This window comes from Aegilops tauschii, chromosome 5 (assembly GCF_002575655.3).
Source record: "Aegilops tauschii subsp. strangulata cultivar AL8/78 chromosome 5, Aet v6.0, whole genome shotgun sequence".
NCBI classification, from domain to species: domain Eukaryota; kingdom Viridiplantae; phylum Streptophyta; class Magnoliopsida; order Poales; family Poaceae; genus Aegilops; species Aegilops tauschii.
Genome location: NC_053039.3, coordinates 510,874,059 through 510,898,963, shown reverse-complemented (window position 1 = coordinate 510,898,963; position 24,905 = coordinate 510,874,059). Strand labels below are relative to the sequence as shown.

General features: G+C 48.6%; 1 protein-coding gene across 1 annotated transcript; it reads right to left on the bottom strand.

Moving 5' to 3' along the window:
• Positions 1–8,890: 8,890 nt before the first annotated feature.
• Positions 8,891–23,372, bottom strand: LOC109762497 (5'-3' exoribonuclease 4-like). The gene is given in 27 exon segments (XM_020321357.4): positions 8,891–9,788; positions 10,093–10,268; positions 11,309–11,438; positions 12,871–12,887; positions 12,890–12,944; positions 13,590–14,370; positions 14,729–14,805; positions 15,720–15,795; positions 15,886–15,990; positions 16,096–16,250; positions 16,413–16,487; positions 16,571–16,611; positions 16,783–16,859; positions 16,951–17,079; positions 17,767–17,837; positions 18,744–18,842; positions 19,344–19,415; positions 19,917–20,003; positions 21,130–21,207; positions 21,305–21,469; positions 21,609–21,743; positions 21,881–21,943; positions 22,023–22,142; positions 22,235–22,426; positions 22,504–22,580; positions 22,675–22,777; positions 22,897–23,372. Coding segments are annotated over 27 exon segments (3,939 nt in total). The 5' UTR covers positions 23,104–23,372; the 3' UTR covers positions 8,891–9,212.
• Between the last annotated feature and the right edge of the window lie 1,533 nt (positions 23,373–24,905).

Genomic DNA, 24,905 nt, shown 5'->3' with positions numbered 1-24,905 from the left:
GGTGCTCTCGGTGCGGCGTGGTCAATGTGGTCAACGACCGACTTCCATCGGAAGAGTACTGTACGTGGAGAGGCTGACAGCTGGGTCCACGGCAGCCGCAAGGAAGTGCCTCCTTATTACGCGCAAAATAATTATTCCTGCACCTGACAGCGGGGACCCACCGGACGGGCCATCGTATTTCAAAAAAAAACGTTTCCCCCTGACTGCTGGGACCCACCAGCTACATCTTCGCACGTAAGGAAGTGCGTCCAGGCAAAAAAACGATTCGCCCCCCTGACTGTTGGGACCCACCAGCTATATCTTCGCACGCAAGGAAGTGCCTGACAGTCGGGACCGACCTGGTCGAAGCGTACGTAGCGTTGTCATTCTGATCGTGAACGTGTACGTACATACTGGTCGATGTAGAGCGCGCACGTGTCGTAGTAGAGGCACGCATGTAGCATGTACACGTACGTACAGCGGCCAGTGTGCAAGAAAGAAAATACGACCACGTACGTACATACGGGCGGGGTCTCGAACGCCTACTTGCGCATACGTACGGCCAGGGCTCGTGTACATGGCTGGGTCGGAACGGAGAAACAGCATCGTCGTCGTGTTCATGGGGAGCCAACCGGCTGGGTCGGAATGGAATACGTCGTCGTGTTCATCGGGAGGGCTTGGACGGAACAGCCGATGGAAACGAGGCCTGGCGTACCGCAGAACGGAGGAAACGGCCTTGTGTTTGACCGGCCACGTTCGAAACGGGATCCTGCTCATCGGGAGGGGTCTGGCGTACCGCAAAACGGAGAAAACGGACTTGTGTTGGACCTCCTACGGTTGAAACAGGGTCCTGTTGATCGGGAGGGGTGTGGCGTACCGCAAAACGGAGGAAACGGACTTTTGTTGGAGCGCTACAGTCGAAACGGGGGTCATGTTCATCGGGAGGGGTGTGGCGTACCGCAAAACGGGACTCCACGGGATACTGTTCATCTCCACCGTTGACCCCCTCCAGCCTCCACGGGCTACTGTTCATTCACCGTCGACCTCCTCCGGCCTCCACATGCGACTGTTCATCCACGGGCTCCTGTTCATCCAGCCTCCACCGCGCGCTACTCCACCGGCTACTATTCAACCAGCCCTCTCCACGGGCTCCTGTTCAACCACCCCTCCACAGGCTACTGTTCATCCAGCCCTCCACCGTCTACTGTTCATCCAGCCCTCCACGGGGTGGTCCTGTTCATCCAGCCCTCCACGGGGTCCTGTTCATCCAGCCCCAACCGGCTCGATCGATCGGGGTCCTGTTCATCCAGAGGCAACACCATGGGGTCCTGTTCATCCACCCCCATCGGGAACTGTTCATCCAAACCCCCCCAGTAACGCTCATTGTTCATCCAGAGGCAGCATCGATCGGCTTCAGTTAGCAGCAGTAGCGAAGGAATCACTCGATCGGGTTCAGTTAACAGCCATCGATCGATCGCTTGGGTTTAGTAACGCGTAGCCTGCAGTGCAATCGCTCGGGTTCAGTTAGAGCCCAACGCCTCGCACCCACGCGGTGTGTGTACGAGAGAAACGCGCAAACCTCCGTGCATCGCTCGGCCCCGACTACCCACCGTAACCGGGAACACCCAGATATTTTCCTAGCCCTCGCTTCTACCACGGTTTTTTCCGTCATGGACGGCCCAAAGAATGTCATGCAGCTGCGTCTCCGGCCCGCCCAGGATGAAAAGCCCATTTTCTGTCATGATTTTTTGTCATAGAAGTAGGAGCCCACCACATCTATGATGATATCGGGTTTTGTCACAATTATTGTCATAGAAGTGTCGTAAGTATGACAGAAAAAAAAATCGTTCGGCCCAAAATGTCACGGATGTGTCTTTTTTTTGTAGTGAAGCTGTTTTCGTGGGAGTGATTTCATCCTGAATTTAGTTTCATTACCAACCGCCAATTCAGTGTCCAGCCAAACAGGTGAAATGAAACTTACCAATACCAAATCCAATACAAGGCCCCCAATGAAGACATCCAAACGCAGTGTTAGTGAAGAAAGTAAACAAGCACATGCGAGAATATAAACCCCACGCTATTGCTCCCCGGCAACAGCGCCAGAAAAAGCTTGATAATCCCCAAGTGCAAGGAATCATCGTAGCAATTTCTAAAGGTGGGAGTGATAAGTATGGAGTGTCGAACCCACAAGGAGCTAAAGGTAGGATCAATATTCTCCCAAGTCCTATCTACCACTAATACGACTCTACGTACACCGAACGTTTGCTTGCATCTAGAAACGAGAAATAAAATTGTGTTGTGGGTATGAAGAGGATAGCTTTGCATGATATCGGAGAACTAAAATATAAAAATAGGTATTCTTATCATAAAGTTAGAATATATCACAATATATTACAAAAGGAGAGTGTGGAACAATGATGGATCGATGTGCGGAATTATCCTAGGCAATTGTTAACCAGATCGGTAATCATTATTGTAATTCTATATGAGGAAGAGGCATGAGCTAACATACTTTCCGTACTTGGATCATATGAACTTATGATTGGAAATCTAGAAAGCATCCGCAACTACTAGAAATCATTAAGGTAAACCTAACCATAGCATTAAATATCAAGTCCTCTTTACTCCCATACGCAACAACCCCCTTACTCGGGTTTAAGCTTCTGTCACTCTAGCAACCCACTATAAGCGAATCATGAACGTATTGCAATACCCTACAGCGGGAATCCTTCACGTGTGCGCAGCACGGAAAGCACCATAGGACAGCACCAAAATAAAGCATACAACTCAAACCAATCTAGATCATCACTCAACCCAAAAGACAAAAGAAATCTACTCAAAACATCATAGGATGGAAACACATCATTGGATCATAATATGTGGCATAAAGCACCATGTTCAAGTAGGGGATTACAGCGGGGTGTGGAAGAGTGGACCATTGAAAAAAGATGAGGGAGGTGATGAAGACGGTCACCACGGCGATTATTCCCCCGGCAGCACTTCGGCGCCACCAAGAGAGAGGGGGGAGAGTCTCCCCCCTTGGCTTCCTCCTCCATGGCCTCCAGTGATGATGGCCCCCTCCGGCAGGGTGCCCGAGAGGGCCTAGAGATTTTTTGTGGGTACAAAGGCTTGCGGCGGCGGAACTTCTCATCTAGGGTTCTTTCTAGAGGTTACCGGATATATAGGGGTACTTGGCGTTGGAATCAAGTCGGGAGGATGCCCGAGGGGCCCACAAGCCGTATGGGCATGCCCTGGGGAGTGAGCCCCCCTGGCTTGTGGCCTCCTCGGTCACCTCCTGGGCCCAGCTCCGGTGTTCCGTGGGTCTCTTCTGGTCCATAAACGATCACCGTAAATTTTCAGCCTATTCCGAGAACTTTTATTTGTGCACAAAAAAACGACACATCGGTAGTTCTGCTGAAAACGGCGTCAGTCCGGGTTAGTTCTAATCAAATCATACCAAAACCATATAAAATTGTTATAAACATGGCATGAATACTTTATAAATTATAGATACGTTGGAGGCGTATCAGGAACACTTCGGCCTGATAGGCCATGAGGCCAGCCCATCGTCCATCTTGTCAACCGACGGGCCACCGCTGGTATCATACATCGTTAGTCCTCAAGACGATGTGCTCGCTTCTTCGTCTTGGATGGTAACTCTAGGGAAACCTCAGATCCTCTAGGGGATCGGATGATGATGACGTTGGTACGTCACTCCTCTTACGGCATCATCTTTGGAGTTGCTATCATTTGGAGGGACCAGTGGTAGGCGGTGATCGGTGTTGTTGGTGTTGGACATATGCGATCCAAGTTCTCAATCTAGTGGTGGCTAAGTCTGATGTTTGCGTTTGAAGTCGAGTTAGCGAGTATGGTCCTTCTCGGATAATCTCGTTCCCATAGGACACACCTCCCTGTCTTTGAGGGGGCTATCGAGTGGCACCCAGACGGCCAAAGCTCAAGGCATCCGCCTTGCTTGGTTCGATGATGATGGTAGAGCAAGACCTGCCTCCCCTTGTCAAGCCTTCGTGTGATCTTTGAAACCAAGATTCGTCTCTTGTAGGGCGTGGTGTTGTTGTGGTATGCTTGCATGATGTTTTGGGTTTGTGTGCTTAGTCTAGTCGTTGTAGTGTGCCTTCTTCTTCTTCATCAATGAAATGCAACGCCGTTGCTCTTCTTCAAAAAAAATTGTTGCATGGCTTTGGCGAAAATCCTCGGGATGATAGGGTTGCAATCACATGATTTGGCATACATTCCCTCATATGTTACGATCCCATATATGGTTTGCTGCAAACACATAGATGAAATGCCCCGATGAGTCCGAAGGCCTGCTGCAAACATTGTGTTCATGCATCCTTTGAAATATTTTTTCATGTTCGCTTTTTTGCGAATTATTCATCTCATGTTATACGGTGCCATGATTCTTCTCGGTCGAGGGCTTTGTTGCGACAAGTGGAGATTTGTTACTTTTTTACACGAAAATGAGAATGTTACATTGGTTTGCTTGGAATGCTGCGATCTTTTTTGGTGTGTGCTTTGGCAATACCACGGGAGAAATAAAAAAATGCAAATTATACGCTCAGTTCTCCTAAAAGGATTCTATATATGTACGTAGACTCCTCTCTATCTCTACTCTCTTCACCGGTTTAATTAACTTCCCTTTGCCACCACTAAGATACTACTCCTATCTTGTTGGCGAAGAAATATCGATCAAATCCGGTTGAGATCTGCTTCCAAGGATTGTTTTTTTTCTGTACAACTCTCTCTCTCTCTCTCTCTCTCTCTCTCTCTCTCTCTCTCTCTCTCTCTCTCTCTCTCTCTCTCTGCGCCACGCTAGCTGTCAAATTAACAGCAAGTGATTCCGTTTAAACCGCGCGGCAGTCTCTCTCTCTCTCTATCTCTATCTGCCGCGCCGCGCTGTCAGTCCGTCAAATTTAACAGCAGGCGAATCCCGTTTAAACCGCGTAACAAACCGGATCGATCCCAGCCTTTCCTTCCTTCACCCGCCATCGATCGTCCATCGTCTCCGAAGCGGACTCCCATCCCACCCCCCGCCGCGATCCACCACCCAGCTCGATCGCAGCCTCGCGCGCCACGGAACCCCCGCTCGCTTAGGCAGGCTTAAACCCTAGCTACCGATCTAGTACTACCCCGCCTCCGAGTCCCACTACGCCTTGCCGCCGCAGAACGGATCTACCCCTCACCCAAGCCCCTCGCTCTCCATATAAGGCAACCCACTCCTCCTCTATCTCCCTCCACCCCACAAGCAAAGCGCAGGCGCAAGCCCCCCCACAACACAAGCCAAGCCCTAAACCCTCCAGCGTAGCGTAGCGATACCGAACCCTCACTGCCGATCGATCGATCTGGTTTCCTTCCATGGCCGATCCCGCTGATCGCCGGCGCCGCGAGATCGAGGAGGGCGAGGTCGTCTCCGCCTACAGAACGGGCTCCGACACCGACACCGACGACGAGGACGCGCGCTACTACCTCCACCCAGTGCCCCACCGCGACGACCGCCGGGCCCGGGGGATGATGGTCACGGTCGCGCGGCCCGGCACTGTCCCTGTACCGGAGGACGTGGTCGTCGGGGGCGGCGGCGCCGTCTCAGGATCAAGATTGACTACCCGGGACTCTTCGCCCACATCCTCGCTCGTCCTCGGTTCCGGCAGGACCATCAGCGACGCTGCTGCCGTCACCGCATTATTCCCGGCCTGCCCCGTCTGCCACAGGCAGTTCCACAGCTCCAAGGCCGTGCATGGCCACATGAGGGTCCACGCGCAGGCGCAGCCCAGGGAGGAGGACAAGGTGTCTGCTGCGGTCAGCGCCGTGGACGACTCCGTGTCCGTGTCCATGCCCAATGTCGTAGCGGAGCCCAAGATCTCGGACGACCCGATGCCCGTGGAGGTGGCCAGCAGCGATCAGGTTGTCCCCGGCAGCGGCAGCGCAAGCGTGAAGCCCAGTCAGAGTGCTGCTGATCTTTCCATGGCCATCGTGGTGGCAGAGGCAGCACCACCGGCCGCTGCACCCAAGCAAGTCGACATCGCCCCGACGCCTCCTGCACCGCCGCAAGTCCCCGTCCCCCCTCCGGTCGCACCAGCACCAGAGCCAGCCGCCGTCTACCTCCACCCGCCCGCCCCCGCACAGCAGCATGTCTTCGCCCCCCCACCGCAGGCCGCGGCGCCGCTGCATGCCTTCCACGGGCCGCTGCACATGATCCCGCACCAGGACCCGGCCGCCCCGCCTGGGTTCTCGTGCAAGGAGTGCTACCGGTGGTTCCCGACGCACCAGGGGCTGGGCGGCCACGTCGCCGGCCACAAGAACCGGCGGATCGCGGCGGCGGCCGCCGCAGCCATAGCCGCCGGGATCGACCCGATTGACCACGCCGCGGGCGCGCCCAGGCCGGTGAAACAGCACACCTGCAAGGTATGCGGCGCCGTGTACAGCAGCGGCGTCCGACTCGGGGGCCACATGAGGAAGCACTACACAGGCAAGCCCATCGTGCCGAGGAAGCGGGCGCGCCTCCTCTTGCCCCCGGATCACCTCGGGCTCGCGATCCCCGGGCCAGCGCCACAGGCGCCAGCTGCCGAGGTGGCGGTGCAGCCGCCGGCAGTACCGGCGGGCTGCCTGAGGATCTTCGGCGTCACCATCATGCAGGAGGCGAAGGAGGAGGAGCCACCCGTCGCCGTCGAGGACAAGCAGTGATCGATGAATATAATACGGCAAACATGCAGTTTGATATATACGTATAAAAATGTTAGGGGAGATTGGTACCATTAGAAGATTTATTAGGTCAGAAACATATATCTCAGGAGAAGTCTAAAGTTGTGTGACGATAGTTTGATCGATGTGTGCTTGAATTTGGATAAACGTGTCTTGGTTGTATATACTCTTTGTTCATCCAAGTTTTATAACGCACTGTTACAAGGACGACACAGTGCACACCACATACACGCACACTCATCTCGAACAGCTTTATTGGAACGAAAAAGACGCAAAAGCGCTGTGGCAAAAAAATTCTCGGAAACGATCCTAGTACAATTCACGCTCAAACTGGAAGTGCATGCATGCGTGCACAAAGCCAAATAAATCAACACCAGAAAAGCGTAGTTCTACGGAGCGAGTCCACCACCAGGGGCTTTCCAGGAGAGGCGATTGTAGGGCGATCGTCTTCCGCCGCTAGCTTAGGTTAGGTTTTTCCTCTCAGGGGGTGGTGAGGCGTGTGGGGTGGCGACGGCGCGGCAGCCAAAACGCAAAAGACTCCAACGCAAACGGCGAGGACGGCAACGGGATCAGCAAGCAGGGGTTCGACGAAATCGCCGAAGGAAGGGAAGGAGTCGGAAGAGGCGGCCAGGCTCACTGCAAGGATGGGAGACCTGCTGCTTACTGAGAAGGAGTCGGCAAGCTTTGTGTTCCAAGACCGGGGCAGGAGAGATGGTCTGCCATGGGCAAAGTCTGCTCACCCCGGCCGGTGAACATACTTACAGTCTTACATACATGCGCTAGAAAGAACAATGATGGGGGCTTGGGGTCTGCACCGCGAAGCACAATTCAGAGACATCCTTGTTGTCCACTTTGGAAGCAAAGGAGACTGAAAACATGCGCTTAACAATGGACCGCGGCAGTTTGACTTGCATGTGATAGTTCTCAAGGACTATGAGGGTGATGTCAGGCCGTCGGAGAGGGTTTTTAACACAGTGCAAATGTGGGTTTGTGTGACAGATCTGCCGCTAGATAGAAGATCTGAGGATTTTAGCAAAGCGTTGGGCAACTGGCTTGGTGAAGTGGTTCGTGTTGATGTAGAGAAAGACAGATGGTTTTTCCAGAAGCAAACGTCTTCGTGTGCGTGCAAAGCTGTCAGTTTTTGATCCGCTTGTGCGGGGGTTCTACCTCAAAGCATCACTGGAAGATAAGAAGAGGACTTGGTATGATTTTTGCTATGAAAAGATGTCCCACTTTTGCTTTGATTTTGGAAGGTTAGTGCGTGCAGATGGTATAGTTCAAGGACGAGCAACAGCGAGAGGGGGTGGCGTGGTAAAGCGTCATGCTCGTGGACGCTCAAAGCAACGGAAGGGGAGAATATTGCGGCACCACAAGTGATAGTAGACTCGGTGATGACTTGTATGAATGAGTGGAGACAGGCTCAAGAAGATGGTTGGCTGAAGATGAGCGTTGATAGGGCTGTCTTGAAACTTGCTGACAAAGGAGAGGGTGGTGTTTTGTTCAGAGACCACACCGGCGGCCCGGCGCTTTCCGAGGAAGTGCTTGTTACTTCTTTCCGGAGGCGTCGAATCTGGAGGTCGTCGAAATTCTGGCGTGCCAGCCAGCGTTGCAGCTTGCTGAGGAAAAGAATGCCAAGCTTGACTGCAAGGAGGTGGTCATGTCAAGCTTACTGTAAGGTGGTGGTCGATATGCTGCGAAGCAAGGAGAAGAACCTACCAGCTGTTGGGACACTAATCAAGGACCTCAAAAAGGGGCTCCAGGCGCAGCGTATAAGGTAAGCTGGGCTCATCGAACAGCGACTAGTGCTGCTCATGTTTTGACTAAAGAGGGTGTGAGTAAAGAACTCTTGTCAAGTGTGGAATTATATAGTCTGCACATTATTGCATCAGAGGTTTCCTATGTCTTTGAATAAATAGCAAGCTAAAGTTAAGCTAAGAAAAGCATAACTAGTAAGTATTGCACATCTAAGTCATATGTCATTGATCTTATATTGAGATTCGTGTGAATATTTTCTTTTCTCTTTTTTCTTTTTCTCTTTATACTTGATTCACCCACTTAGATGTGCAATAACTAGAGCACATCTAGATGTGCCCTAGACACACCCTAAGTAAAACATACAAAGAAACAGCATAACAAGCACACAGATGGAATAATCAGAGAGAAATAATGACCAACGCCCCATCGCAACCATAGCTAGCAGAAGATATTAATAGTCAATGCTCGAGGATTACATGCATAATATATTTTTTTGGTTTTTTCGCCTAGCGCATTAAACTGAATTACAACACAAGGTCCACATACACGGCATCCATACTTTACATTCAGTCTTTCAGTTTTCAGTGCGGAAGTAAACATGAGTGCTAATAACCGGACAGAACGAAGTAACATAAGCATCTAGTAGTGATGTATTAAGGACGTACGCAACCTACCGTTGTAGTCAGTCGCTACAAAACAGGGCACCGTTGACGAAGCCCCGCCGTCATCGGCTCTTGTCATTTGGTCATTTCCGACTGATTCTACCGGTAGTAAGCCTGGTGAAAGGCTGGGGCCATGGCATTGCCATAGGCTCCCGGGCCGCTGTTGTAACCGGCGTAGATGGGGTAGGTCATGGGAGGGGCTTGGTATGGCATTCCAAGGCCAACATTAGGCACCGGCACAGCAGGTGGGTATGCATATGGCTCCCTCATTGGAAGTGGGCTCTGGCCACAGTAGAGGGCGTGCCCAGCTGACCTATCATAAGAGTAGGGAGATCCGGTACCGTAGGAGACATGGGAGGCTGGAGAGCCGATGAATGCGGTGGCAGTGCTGCTGCTGGTGGCGGTCGCGGGCGAAGATGGTGCACCGGTGTTGTCGCTTAGACGACCAGACTTGGAAGGGGACATTGCTCCCCCAGCACTACCTTTGATGCGCTTGCTTGCTGGGCCGCCACTGGAACAACTCGACGCTGCCTTTTTCTTCTCAGTCTTTGCCATCTCCAATTCTTCCAGCCGCTTCCGGAGATCCTCCAATGGAAACTCAGCTTCAAGTTTGTGGTCCTCAACACACTTTATAACAGCCCGAAGCGCAGACTGTTCCTTCTTATTTGCATTTACCTACAAGAGATGCAATATTAGACCCTAATTTGGTACGAGAAACAGAGCAGGCAGAAAATCCTCGCCAAAGCCACAACAAAGAATTAAAATACAATGCTAGCTACTACTCCCTCCGTCCCATAATGTGTAGTGCCAAAAAAATCTTACATTATGGGACGGAGTAGTAGCAAACAGAGGTAAACTGGTATAGCTACAACAAGCAAAGATTTGTATATCTTTCAGAAAGCCCAGTTGACAGACTACTTGACTACTTGTAGACTTTCAGGCATGCGACACTGAATTCAGAATTACTACTAAGTCTTACCCCAGATTGGCCACTGCTGGTGCTCACGTTATCTGAAGTGCAATACATCTTCTTAGAATCCTCCAGGTAGGATTTCAAAAGAGGGACTGGGGAGAATTTTTCCAGAAGACCAGCCTCATATGCAAAGTTCACGGCATCAAGTTGTTGCCCCTTTGTGATAAGTTCTTCAATGATTTCTGCAAACACGATTCAGGTCAGATAAGACAGCTTAATTCTTAACAAACTCACTTGAAAAGAATGATCTACAAAGTGATTACTGCTGTATAAAGCGCAAGCAGCATACATTCGTGATCAGGCCAACTGAAATGGTCACACCAGCCCAACAAGGCAAGTCTCATACAGTAAAAATGCATTTACTGGATAACTGAGATTACACACGTGTTCCATGTTTTGATAAAAAGCATCACTCTTGATATATTTTTTAGAAAAATAGCCAGAATGGTCCGTTGTGCTGGCCATACTACTGCCCTTGGAAGACTGTACCGTTCCCCAGCGCTTGTCTACGACAGTGACAATTCATCCAGGTACAGGACACACATATCGCAACTATGCATAGGCGGACTGCATTCCCAAGTCCCAACAATAACCCAAACATAGCTACACCACAGCAACCCACTTGTGGCTTATCAATTGAAACCTCAATGCATGGCAAAAACCAGGGAATCCACATAAGACTCTGCTACTAATGATTATAAAGCTCGTTCGGTGAAATAATAGCATAGAACTATAAGTATAAGGATAAGAATCCAGACAAAATACAGAGGATGGTACTTGGTGGCCCATCCCCATGACAATCACTGAGGCACCACTCACCCGATTGCAATAGCCAGAGTGGTCCATGGTGCCGGCCATACTGACCTTGAAAGACCGTAACGTTTCCCAGCACTTGCTACGACAGTGACAATTCATCCCGGTAAGGACACACATATGGCAACTATGCACACGCGAACTGCATTCCCAGCAATAACCCAAACATCGCTGCACCACAGCAACTCACTTGTGGCTTATCAATTACCAGTTCGATAAGACTTGCTAAAAGAATATAAATCTTATCTACTAACCTAATCCACACCCCCCCCCCCCCCCCCTGAGCAAACCGTAGTAGCATCTAAACGCTGGATCTAGCCATTTTTATGCGCTGCGTCTACTAACAACTAGCTCATCATTTTAATTTTAGGGAACATCTAGAGATAAAAGAGCTGAAATGAAGTACTACCTTCCATGTCATCCTCGAGGCCAAGCGTGAGAGCAAGGCGTGGCATCTGCCTGCGCCAGGAGAAGCTGAGAACGATCCTCTTGTAGAGCTCCTTGTCCTCCTTCTCCGCCACGGCGAAGGTGGCGACGTGCTGCAGGAAGGCGTGGGCGTCGGGCGGCTTGGCGCCCTCCACCCCGCCCTTGCGCTCGGCGGCCTCCTTCCACTCGGCGGCCATGCCGCGCGCCCTGTCGCGGGCCGCCTGCGGCACCATGGGCCGCGCCGCCCCGATCTCCGGGTCCGGGTCGGCCAGCGCGGGCACGACCGCCTCCAGTATGAGCACGCAGGCCCAGGCCAGGTCGGTGGGCGACCGGACGGCGCGGCGGTCCACGGGGAAGACCTCGGAGACGGCGTCCATGGCGAACCTGGCCGGGTCGACGCAGCGCTGGAGCGCGGCGGGCAGCTCGGCGCGGAGCGCGTCCACCTCCTTGCGGCGCTCGACGACGAAGGCGAGGAAGCCCGCGGGGTCCATGGCGGCGCAGAGCGCGGCGAGGCCCTCGGCGACGTCGTCCGACGGCGGCGGCGGCGGGGGCGGGGACGGCGGCCCGTCGCCGTCCTCGCGGTCGCGCTTGGGCGCGGGGGACTTGGCGAGGGCGTCGAGGCGGGAGAGCGCGAGCTTGACGGAGGCGTCGATGGAGAGCTCGCGGCGGCGGAGCGCGTCGAGCCTGCGGGAGGCGCGGAGCTCGACGACGCGGCGCCTGGCGCGGAGCGAGTCGGAGCGGGACTTGATGCCGCGCTCGAGGGAGCCGAAGTGCTCGGTGAGCTGCTGGTAGAGGCGCGTGCAGCTGGCCAGCAGCTCCTGCTGCCGCTCCAGCTCCGCGAAGCCGTCCCTGATGGCGTCGGCGCCCCCCGGCGCCGCCTCCTCCGCCGCCGCGGCGGCCATGGCGCGGGCCGGCGGCAGCAAACCCTAGCTAGCTAGGCTTGGATCCGCGGAACCCTAGCTGGAGCCGGACCGGGGGGGAGTTTGCGATGGGGAAAGGGGAAAGCGGGGGGGGAGAGCGATGGGGGGTGGGGGGTGGGGAATAAAGGCGGGGAGGGGACGACAAGTGCGTGCGCTGCGATGTGAGGACGCGCCCGCGGGAGGGATGGGTCTCGCTCGCTCGCTTTGGTAATTGGTACCCATCGGCCGACGCCGGCCGAGGGTGGGGCCGGGCCCGCCTGGAGGGGAGACGGGCTGGGAGAGCGCTACGTAGGGATTTTCCGGGGGAGGAAAAGCTGGAGGCGTGGCGTGAGATGCAGTGGAACAGTGCGGGTTGGTCGGCCCTTTGCGGAGGGGCACGCGAGGCGATTCATTCCGGCTCTGCTCTGGAACAGCGGCACGAGTGAATTATTGCGCGGGGCTAGTGTTTTCTAGGCTTTCTGCCCACCAACCTATCAGTAGCTAATCATGAAATCTACTAGCCTAATAATCCCTTGAAGTGGCTTAGTTATGGATATGCTAATTGTAGTACTAGTCCGCTAAGCCTGATTTCGCTCTACTTTGGGGTTAGTTTTTCGTTCTCTCTTCCACTGACAACTCAACAAACCAGCGCACTGGTAGGCAAAGTCCCACCGACGTCCAGTGGTGAGTAACGCTGGCCTGGTCAGACTCTTGTGTGAACTGGATGCTAGTGCTTCTCACACACCAGCAGAAGGCAAGATTTATAGTAGTAGTAGTAGTACATCAGAGTTCAAACACAAAGTTACCACGGCACCATCAGAGTTCAAACACAAAGTAGCCAGACTTGACGCGAGACACGACACCCCAGCGGCAGCAACAGCAAAGGCACTAAGGAATGATAGGGTTCAGTCAGCCCTTTGCTACCGGCAAGCGTAATTGTTACGCACAAACACAGTTTCAGGGTTACAGGCATACAACAGCAGTGGTTGCCCTCTGCTCACATTCTGTCCTAACGACTTGATAACGTTTTTTTTTTCTAAATCATTGTCCTAGATCATTCAGCGCGATACAGCAGGTCAACTCCATTCGACCTGATCATCAACAGTTCAACTCCATTCAGACGGGGATACAACAGGTGCAGCAATGGGGCGATAAATTAAAGGGCGGCCGACATAGCAAGAAATCCCTATGGCTGCTTCCAGGAGTATGTTGAGTTGAATGAACCTCCTTGTAGCAGCATGCCCGTGCACATGGAACACAACAGATCATCTTGTAGCAGTTCGGTAAATCACTCGGCTTGCGGATTCTTCATAGTTATCTTCACTCTGGTAAGCCATTGGGAGCTTGGCCTTTGACACGGTATACCACCTTGGCAGCCTGCTGTCTGCTCTCATGCTGTGATCTCAGGTTATCCTGCTTTGGCTGTCTATTATCCTGCTTAGGCTGTCTATTTGTCCTCGGGTCCTGCTGCTTGGCAGGTGTACCAGCCTGGCCTCCGCTTGGTTGCTTGCCGATCCAAGTGCTGGGAGGTAGTGGTGGGGGAACCCCGTTCACTGGTTGCTGCTGCTGCATGAATCCTGCATTTTGAACAGGCCTCTGCTGTGCGAATCCTGCATTTTGAACAGGCCGCTGCTGTGGGAATGGTGCATTTTGGAAAGGCCGCTGCGGTGCAAAATTGGCATTCTGCATGGGCCGCTGGGGTGGGAACCCACCATACTGATTCGGATATGGCTGGTTTGGAAAATATCCAGGACTCTGCATCCTGGGATTTTGATGCATTCTTGGCCCATCTTGAATTGTCAGCTTTGACATCCCTGAATGGATGCCACCATCGTGGTTTCGATTGTTTGGCCGCTCTAGTATCCGCACATTCTGTCTGTTGGGTTGAGCTTCACCAAAGAACTGAGGCCGAGGATTTGGAGCGCTTCTGGACATGTGTGCATGGTATGGGTTGTCCACAAAACCCCTCCCATATCCCAAAGGTCCAGAGGGCCTTGCTCTGTTTCCAGGGCCATAGGGTGCTGCTCCGTATGGAACATGAAGCAGCCCAGCAGAGCTGCCAGATTTGATCTGCAGGGAATTTTTCAGTAGACGATGTGCAGCCTCGCCTAAGACAGAACCTGTCAGAGCTCCATGCACCTGAGGCCTGGAATTATCAAATCGTTCAGAGTGAGAGCAAACAATTTATCAATTAGCCAGGCTACAGGTAAAGAGAAAAGGTACAAAGTTCACAATGAGAGCAAACAATTTATCAATTAGCCAGACTACAGCTAAAGAGAAAAGGTACAACGTTCACAATGAAAGCAAACAATTTATCAATTAGCCAGGCTACAGCTAAAGAGAAAGGATTTTTATCAGTTTTGCCATTAGCTGTGTCCTGAATAAGATGTGTATTAATCTTCCATCTGATAGAATAGGATGTACTCCAGTAATCTATACGCGGTACTTAATGCAGAAGTAGTGTCAACAGTTTCTGCTAAGAACATATGAAATGGTAACCATACCTGTCTCGTGTCTGTCGCCGACTATTATCTTCATGCCACAACACAGGGAAAGGTTTGAAATCGTAAGGTTTCAATATCTACAAAATGGTACACTATGTTGGCCAATGATTTATCTCAACAAAAGAAAGACCATATATTTGAATTGGGAAAATGAATAGTGGTCAACCAATCCAAGACAATAAACTATTCTTTTCCAGCAAACAAAAAAATTATGATACTCCTTTTGTTTCACGTATACGTTACTGTGGCTTGTATACAGACTAACTTTATCCTTGAATAGTACAGTACAGTATAAAAAGGTATTTCATCCATGTCACTGCATGAAAATGAAAATTGGTTCATCCAATAAATACTTTTTGGGAACATGAAAAATAATGGTCAAAGTTACATCTCCTAGGCAATGCAAAGTAAAAAAAGAACGCCAAATTGCATGAGGCCGAGGAGGCGGCACAAGAAAACTCGTCACCACTCATTACTCACTTATTAGCTGAGTCATGTTAGCAATTCCTCCGTTTACCATCCAAGGCAGAAGTTAAAAAGGCTGAGCTAGAAATGATTATGCTATTAATGCCAAGAAACTAAATATGTTTATGTTTAATTATCACCAATAAGTATTAATTATCAAGCTAAACGGGCACAAGGTTAGCAGGAGGATGATGCATAAAAAAAGGTTGCGATCTTCTGGAGGCCAGGTCCTGTTATGCTGCTAAAGATTCATCTGGAGAACTATGATCAGCCCAGACAAATGGGATGCTGGAATATGTTTTTTTTTTTTAGTTTTGAGCTTGTCAGGGGCCGGCTGTTGGCAGTTTGGTTCAGCCTGGTTGTATGAGTTAGGTGCTTTTCGTTTTTTATTCTGTTGTTCAGAACTTATTGTGTTGGCAGCTTAAGGATGTTTTTTTGTTGTTTCTGTTCTGTTATCCCTTGATAACGGAACCCAATTCATTTTTTAGATCGAATGGGAAAAAACGCAGATAGGGTTAGGAAATACCTTTGGAGGTATAATGGCACCCTCTGGAGGCTCTGGGATGTGTTTGTGATACTGAGGGTTAACATAGGTAGCATTCCTGGAAAATAATAAAAGAATAATATAACACTTGAAAGATTTGATGGTGACATTTGGTTTACAATGTGCTTTTTCATCTTATAATACTTACAAAACTCGGTTATTGGTGATGCCATTGAACCCCTTAACTGGAGATCCTACAGAGATGCTGTACCAATTTCTTTGAGATAAACAAAGAAATCCATTCATTCCGCCACTGAAACCAGGAGCCAATATACCAACATTGTAAATAAATATCGAGGCGAATAGCACCATCAAGAAATAGACAATCCAGATCAATATATGCAGTATATATACCAACCTAGCAGCAGGGTCAATGGGGACACAATAGGAAGGATCTGTTATCATTTGTTGAGAGTACATCTGATACAGGAATGCAATCTGAGCAGCCAATGGATGAGTTTCCCGCACATAAATTATGTCAAACATTGTCGTATTCCTGAATCTCTCTTCTTCCTGCAAGAGTCAGTAACAACCAAAGCACACTCAATAGCTGAAAAAGGAACTACAAGCCTAGGATCAGAATCAAAGCACTCGTTAACTCAAAAGGATCCTAAAATAGAAGTCAAAGACAAATAATACTAACACATTGATAAAGAAGGATCAGAATCTACATACTGTTAATGTATCTTCAAGTTTCTGTGTCTCCGCAAGCAACCGCCTTTCATCAATAAAAGGCAATTTCGCAATACCCTGGAAAAAAAACAGAAACAGATCTTCAAGCTATAGTTAACCAGTCACCTGACGCAAAACTGATTTGTCCATTCATTGATTACCTGCCATGCAAAACGCTTTCCATTCATGTCTATTTCAAAATCTGCAGTTGCAAAAGGAAGGTGGTATGGAGTAAGATACAAAGTACCAAACAATGCATGATGTGGTCCGCAAGAAAAGGGATACATCATATCCTCAATACTACATCTTTGAGATCTCTTATACTGTAATTTTTAAGCAATTCCACTCCCCTTTAGGCAAGAGAAGGTGGTACCTTTGGGATAGAAATAATTCAACGGTGAATTTGGATCAGTCATCAAATCCCCGTAGTGCTTCGGCAGTGCATTAGAGCTACAGAAAAAATGAAGAATGTATGGTGTTTTCAGCTTACAACTCATGATATGTGTATCGATAGGCTCGTTAGCACAGAGAAATGACAAACCTAGCAGCTGGCAGTGTTCCCATTAGTTGATCAAATGGCTTGAAAGGTTGACCCAAGAAAAAGGTTATCTCAAACTCAGTCAAGTTTTTCAGGTCAGATGCAAAAGGCGCATAATGGTATGGATAGAACCTGTTTCAGGTGAAAAAAATTAAATAAATAACAGAGTTCATAGTTCATATTTGATTACAAACAAAGGGTTACTCGTGATCATTAGCTTTGCCAACCAAGCTGCAGAACTTATATGTGCCTATGTTCAACTGGTCAGCTATGCACGTGGACATGACGGGTATGAAGTATATTAATAAATGATTGAGACAAAGTCAAGTTTTCAACTCTGAATTTTGGCAGGAGCCCATTTTTTTTAACCCTGATGAATTCTAAAAAAAGTTACTTTTCAACCTCCTATGTGGATTCTACAGCTGCAGCATAATGTTGCACCACAGATAAATAGCAGCTGCCTGACATCATCACAAAGAAGAATCACTTTGGATTTCATGGTTGGCAATTGTACAAGAATTAATTATTTTATACCAAGTTACAACACATAATAGGGCAACAATTAAAAATAGACTGATTCTAGTAAGATTTAGAATTATGATCACGGAGTTGCTACAAATACTAAGATAACTGAGAGTCTCAAGCATACAACCAATAAATAGGTCACTCGAGTATGATCGTGGAGTTTGAGAATCTTTAACAAGACCTATTGACATGAGCGGTGAAAATGGCTTGCAAAAAAATCAAGTGATGTTTTCTCTACCAGGAGAAAAAACAGTAGTTATGCATCCTCAGAGTTGATGGTCAACAATTACCTACCACTGCCATGAACAAACACCCTGATAGTAGTATCTCATGACCCAGCAAAGACCTTCCGCATATTTCTGAACCTGAAAACATGGATTGCATCAAGTTAAACAAAATGCATTGCAGATAGAGATCACATCAGCGTTAAGAGCATGTGGTGAACAAATAGGCAGATATGCACTACAACTACTCTACAAATTTTGTTTGAAGGGGACCTGGTAATCTTTTAACAACAGACTAGAACATCTCCAACTGATCCAGATGGATTAAAACTAACAACATGCTTCTCAAGGATTAATATGGCATGTAAATATGTGGGCTGGAGAGTGTGCATAAAGTCTTTACATGTAGATCTACGAGTCAAAAATCACTTCGGGTTCCTATATGTACTCCCTCCGTCTCATAATATGAGCGTTTTCTACACTAGTGTAGTGTAAAAAACACTCTTATATTATGGGACGGAGGGAGTAATATGTATATAACTGAAAGCCCAATCTGGGAACAATTTATATCAAGTTTAGTTTTGATTCTAGAAACAAGCATGATCCCTTTTTATTATAATTATATCTATTCAGAAATATGGCAGCCACCAATGCAAATACAGCAGGATGTTTATTGCAGTCAGTACATTGCCATAAAATAAATGTTGATTGTTTTGCAAGACTAAATATGGCATCTTAATCAAGAATGTGTTATTAATATTGTTGAACCCAAATCATCGATAATGGCTCGCAAAAAAATGTGACATGTTTAAATTTCATTTTATTGCTGCAATCATAGAGGCGACACATTCATGATTGTGCTGTAGATAACAAAACATTACTTTAGACCACTCAATTTCTAGCTTGTGAGATTCAGTCATAAACCACATGTCAAACTCAAATAAAAGAAGAAGCACGCCAGGCCTGATAGTATATGGTAATGCTTGATGATTAGTTCATGACGTAGTGCCACTTAAGAAACCAATGGTGAATAGCAAGAAGACTCACAACATCTCTCTGAACTTGATCAATGGGCTTTGATTCTGCCTCTTCTCTAAATTTCTCAGCATAGTACCTCTCCCTGAATCCCGGCTCTCCTAGTTTAACCTGAAGGGCAGTCAGTCCAAAATAAAAGATAGGCAAAACTTACATAACACAAACTGCCACACTCCCTATTTAATTAGCATAAACCAAAACGCTAGAAATTATTATATTTACAGATTCTTTGGATTTCAAGCAAATGCTACTATCAGATTTTGGAGCTACCAAAATGTCGTAATCTGAAATATTGTGTGTTGCGCATAATGCTACTCCTAAAAGTAATATAAGAAAAGACGAAATGAAGCATACAAAGACAACCTACAATACCAACTAGGAAAAGCAACCCACAGATAGACATTGTTCCACATACAGTTCTAGTCAATTGTGAAACCCTTAGATAGTGACAGACAGTCATGCTCTGAAATCATGCAAGATACTATTTGGAAATGAGATTAGAGCAAACTAAAACTCCTTTTGGAGAGATTGCCCAGACTTGATTTCATATGATCTACCATCAATAGTTCTGTACTATCAGTCCACTCTCCCACTACAAGAAGAGAAACAAACCATGTCCACATATTGATTTTCCTCGGAGGTCTCTCCCTGCGCTCTACGTCTATCCTCGTTGTTCTCGTACGCCTGCAATTTAAAAATCATATTCACTCATTGTCATTAGGGATAGCAATCACAAAGGACAGACTTTGTGCACTTCATTCATTAGTTGAAACTAAGGTTGCCATGAACCGAAAAGGTTAGAAATTGTTTTTAAATATATGCTCACATGGAAGCTGAACTGCACACCATGTGGAGGCGTTCAGGAATAGCGAGCAAGAATTGTTCATCAAAAGCAGCAGCATATAGAAATCCACTTTCACTATTTCAATGCAACTTAACTCTTGAGTCGTGACTCCTACCGTATGGATACAAATATATATTTCACCAAAAGCATATAATTGCACCTTAGAACTGGGCTGTTGGCATAAAATGCACCTAAGCATCTTCATACCAGATATACATTTGCACCATAAAATAGTTATTTCAGGAAATGAAATACATAGGTTCATGTACACCAACATGGATCAAAAGTGTAGGATTACAGAAGTCAAGAAGGCATTTGATTAGAGAATAGCTAGAAAGTACCTTCTGAATACGTGCACGCTTCCGGAAAATTTGTTCTTCATGGATAGCAACAGCCTGAATGAAATGCTCCACTCGTTCTAGTAAAACCTTTCATTGAAAAGAAGAACATGTCATGGTTTCGGACAACTATAAATACCACCAAGCCAATATGTCAGGCTTAAAGTGAACCACATCTATTTTGGTTTATTTTTTGTTCCGATTACAGGGAAGATACCCCCACCACCTCACACAGTAAGGCAGACAAGCTAAACAAGGGGAACTATAATGAGCAGTTACACAACATTGGCCAAGCACAGAAAGCCAAAACCTGGTAGCTTCTTCAACAATAACAGGTTTACGTTCCCATATTCTAACGTCTACACAATTGCGTTTTTTAGAATGGGGTGGATGTGGTCCTAGAACCATGGTGCTGGAAGGGAAGAAAAAGCCTGTACGCGAGGGAAAATAGAAGTACAGAAGGAAAAGAGTGAACTGGAAGTGCGAAAACAGATGGCATCAGGGGCACAAGCTCATTGTATCTTGCTTGCCTACCTGATGGTACAAGACTCCCTTAATGGATAAGCTAGGCAGCTAATCATAACAAAAGTTGATTCAGAAAAAAACCAGCCCAAACGATCGAAACAGAATGAAACTAACAGCTAACCATCTGAAACTAACAAATGAGATATTCAGTTGGCAATTTGGCAGCTTCTTTGCTGCGGCCACTGTTGTGTTGGGATGCTATGGTTCCTACTCCGTAATAATAATGCAATTAATGCGTCACAGAAAATGGGAGTCATGCAGTCAGTTGATCATGCTCAAGCCATAGTCGGAAAAAATTAGGCATGATGCTTCATCAAAGTGTACGCAAGGAAATCAGGTTCAATCTAGTAATTTTACTATGATATCTCTAGTTAACCCAATTCTGCCATTACAGGTTAGTTCATCTGACCGCTACCATTCATCTCAAGGAATTTTTACACTGTATCTTACAAAGTAATGATACAATATGAAAACATGTGCAGGCATGTCCTCTCTCTGTTCGTTTCCCTATAGGATCTAGGTGATACCAGACGGGAACAGCTCAATAATTAGTTTATTATATTACAACTTACAGCTAAAGCTGATAATAATCCAATATTACTCCTTTTTACATTCTGTAAGAATTTTTTATAGCAAAGATAATGGTATTTTCTTTGAACCATAAGAGAATTTGAGCACAAAGAAACTCTACCTCACCCCCATCAGTGAGGTAACCGCCCATTGGTTTGAACTCTGCTCTATAAATATTCATCAGAAGATTAATCGCACCCTACAGTGTAGAACAAGAAATTAATGACTTCATAGCTCAAATTATCTGGTGACAAAAAGAAACCTATTAAAATAGGGAAGTCTGTAAATCAACAGACCTCACGAATTTCCAAAGTTGGCATGTGAGGCAGAAAGTCATTCCCAACAAAGAAGCAGAGAAACACAAAATCATCCAAGATGCGTTCAAGGTTTATCTTGAAGGGGGGATCTACAATCTCCAGATCCTTCTCCAGGTATTCCCGCAGCACCCAGATGTTAAGAAACTGTTAACAAGGTCAATAGTTGCACAGTGAATAAATAGTTACAAATTGCATATCAGATGCATCCCCCAAAAGATATTAGGCACAGAAGGAAAAGGAAAATGAAAAATAGTAGAGCAGAAGCTGCCATGCTTCTGAGTACCTGATACTTCTTTTTATGAATTGGAGGGAGCTCTACGACATTATCAGCCGGACCAGGGCCTTGGCACTCAGCAGCCAAATGCCCAACTTGACCACACAGAAAGCATTTTTCATGTTGCCCTGGCATGGTGATCACCTGTAAAGTCAGTTGAATTCTGTAGTTACAGAAGTACTCCTAAATTACCATAAAGAACACGAAATTTGACTTAAGAGGCATTAGCCAGAGTCAGTTGCATGCGTACAGTTCTGAACAAAGAATTGTTGCAAATTTACCTCTCTTAAAATCGAGAAGTGGACCTCATGAGTTGCCAGAGCAAGCATGATCAAATCAGCATCCTGAAAAATGTGGTGATCAAATGAGTAAAAAGGTGGGTGCAAAAATGACAGCTACTTTGAAATTTGCAAGTAAACTTACAAGGCCATATAAGACATGGCGTGTGTTGGGGTCAAACCCTGGAAGATTGCGCTGCAGACGGATATATGACATGATCTTATGTTCCCCCTCTCCAGGAACATTCGAGTCAGACAATATTACCTTACAAAATGCAACCAATGCAGTTCTCATTTAATACAACATAACAACAAAAGTGAGTAATTAACCCAACATGCGGTAGTAATTAACCCAACCTTGACAGACTGCCACCCAGGGGAGTGATTCAATCTCAACTGTATGTAGTACTGGAGCGCCGAAGAGAGTACAAACATGAAGGGCGTCCCGGGAGTTATGACATTCGAGTCGATTGCCTCCGACTTCTCCTTCCGGACCAAATTCCTCCCCTCTGCCTCGAACTCCAGCCTCAGCCTTTCCTCCTCGGCCGCCTGAACAAAGCAACAACATGAGAACAGCCACAGCTGCCTGCAATGGCAATGCCATCAAGCCCGAGCAGTAACCTTACCGCATCAGCCGCGTCCTTGGCAGCCCGGAACCGCCTGGACCGTTGCTGATTCATCTTGGCCCTCGGCGCAACACCGTCTGCGCAGTTCAGCGGAGGGTTAGCGAAACCAACTTAGCATGAAACCGCATTAGCACATAGCAAGCAGAGCAGCCAAGGGAGCGAGCAGCTCACCTATCGCCATGTAGAGGATCTTCCTGGGGCGGACGAGGCAGAAGAGGTGGTCGATGTAGTCAAAAATCGACTTGAACACCTCGTCGTAGGTGGTCGGGGAGGGCTGCGGGGAGGGAGAGAGGACCATGAGCGCGATAATAAGCAGGGAAACAACTAACACTAGCTTGACGAGGGTTTAGGGGAGTAAGAGAGAGCGTGGAATCGGGGGGAATCGAGCAGTACCCGGCCCTCGGGGTGGAAGCAGGGGTGGATGATGCCGTTCATGTCGAGGTAGAGGTTGTCGAACTCGAGGCCGTTGGGGTTGGGGCGGCGGGGGTCGACGGGGACGAAGGCCCCGGGCTCGAGCTCCACGGGCTCCTCCTCCTCCGCGTCCGACACCGTCTGGGGGTACCGGTCCGCCAGCCACCTGTAGAACGCCGGGACTCCCATCTCTCGGAACCTTCCGGCCGGATCCCTCTCCTCTCCTCTCTCGCCTCTCCTCTCCTCCTCGGGGGGCGGCGGCGGCAGCGCTTCTGGCGCGGGCGGTGGCGTGCGCGGCGCGGCGCGGGCGGTGGGGCGGTGGCTCCCCTCTTCTTCTCTCTGGTTCGATCTGGATACGAAGGGGGCAGGAGGCTGCGGGGTGGGGAAGACGGGGTAATGGGCTCGCTCGCGTCGCGTGCGTGCCGGAGCTGGTGGTTGGGCACTTGGGTTCGGCTCGCTCGGTCGCTGCCGCTTTGGGTTGTCGCGGTGTTGTAGGCTTTGCCGCCTTGGCGCGATCCGACCTGATCCGGTCCGGATAAACGATGGGGTGCGGTGAATTAATTTGTTCTTTATTTCTTTTGACACCACGGTAGTAATTACGAGCTGCAGGCTGCAGGAGACTGCCCCACCGCCCGCGCCGCGCCGCGCACGCCACCGCCCATGCATATCTTGGACGGTCAGGATTGTGAAGTAGCCCATGCATGGGCATCAGAGACATCTCGACCGTCTAATCTCGCGATCTAACGGTTCAAGATCTCTCAAAGTTGAGCATTAATCACGTTGAGCGCACTACCAAGCCACTAATCGCACCTATCGACCTATCTCGTACCTCATCGTCTTCACCATAACTACCTCTCTGAGCTCACCATCTCGCCTCCCCCTCCTCTCCCCTCTAGTTGTCGGCCGCTCACTACTCCTCTGCAGGCCATCATACATCGTTCTACCGCCTCTACCATCTAGCCGTCGGCCTCTCCTACATCCTCTTCATCAAGCTCCCGGTCCAAAACCTATGCCGACGCACGACCTAGTGTTGGGGGCTTCTCTTCTTATCTCTGGTTCGATCTAGATACGGGCGGGAGGCTGCGCGGGGGGGGGGGGGGGGGGGGGGTAATGGGCTCGCTCGCGTCGCATGCATGCCAGAGCTGGTGGCTGGGCACTTGGGTTCAGCTTGGTCATTGGCTTTGGTTTGTCGTGCTGTTGTAGGCTTTGTTGTCGTGACGCGATCCGACCTGATCCGGTTCGAATAAATGATGGAGTGCAGTGAATTATTTTGTTCTTTAGTTCTTTTGATGACACCATGGTAGTAATTAGGGCATGAGCTATGGAGGCATCACCTAGGCGTGGTCTTGGTCTCCACCTAAGAAAAAAAACGATGAGGCCACCGTATGAATATTCCCCATCCAACACAAGCAGCATCTCCCAGTGGTCCACCTATCTCTCTCCATAACTGACTTTTTTTATTTTCCGTCCAAATACATATAGTTGCTCTCTCCTCCACCCCCTCCTTACCGTTTGCCTTTTTCAGCAAGGAAGTCGGATCCTCTGCAAGAGGTCGTTTCGTTCTGTAAGCCACCGTCTTTTTCACTTTTCTCCTCCACATGGGCTGCTCATCCGACGTGTACCTACGGGACAACTGTCCACCCTGGAGCGATGGCCATGCCCTTACGAGCTGTAGGAGATAGAGGGGTATAATACGTATCTGGACGGTTAGGATTGTAGAGTGGCCCATGCATGAAGTTACAGATCTCTACGTGTTTGGCAATGTTTAAAAAGGGCATCGGTGACATCTGACCCATCTAATCCCATGATCTAACGGTTCAAGATCTTTCAAGGTTGAGCATCAGTCATGTTGAGCACTCTAACAAGCCACAAAATCACACCAATCAACCCCTAATACCATACCTCTTCGTCCTCACCATAACTACCTCCTCGAGCTTCCCATGGCACCCCCCTTGTCGCCACCTCTCCCATATAGTTGTTTGTCACTCATC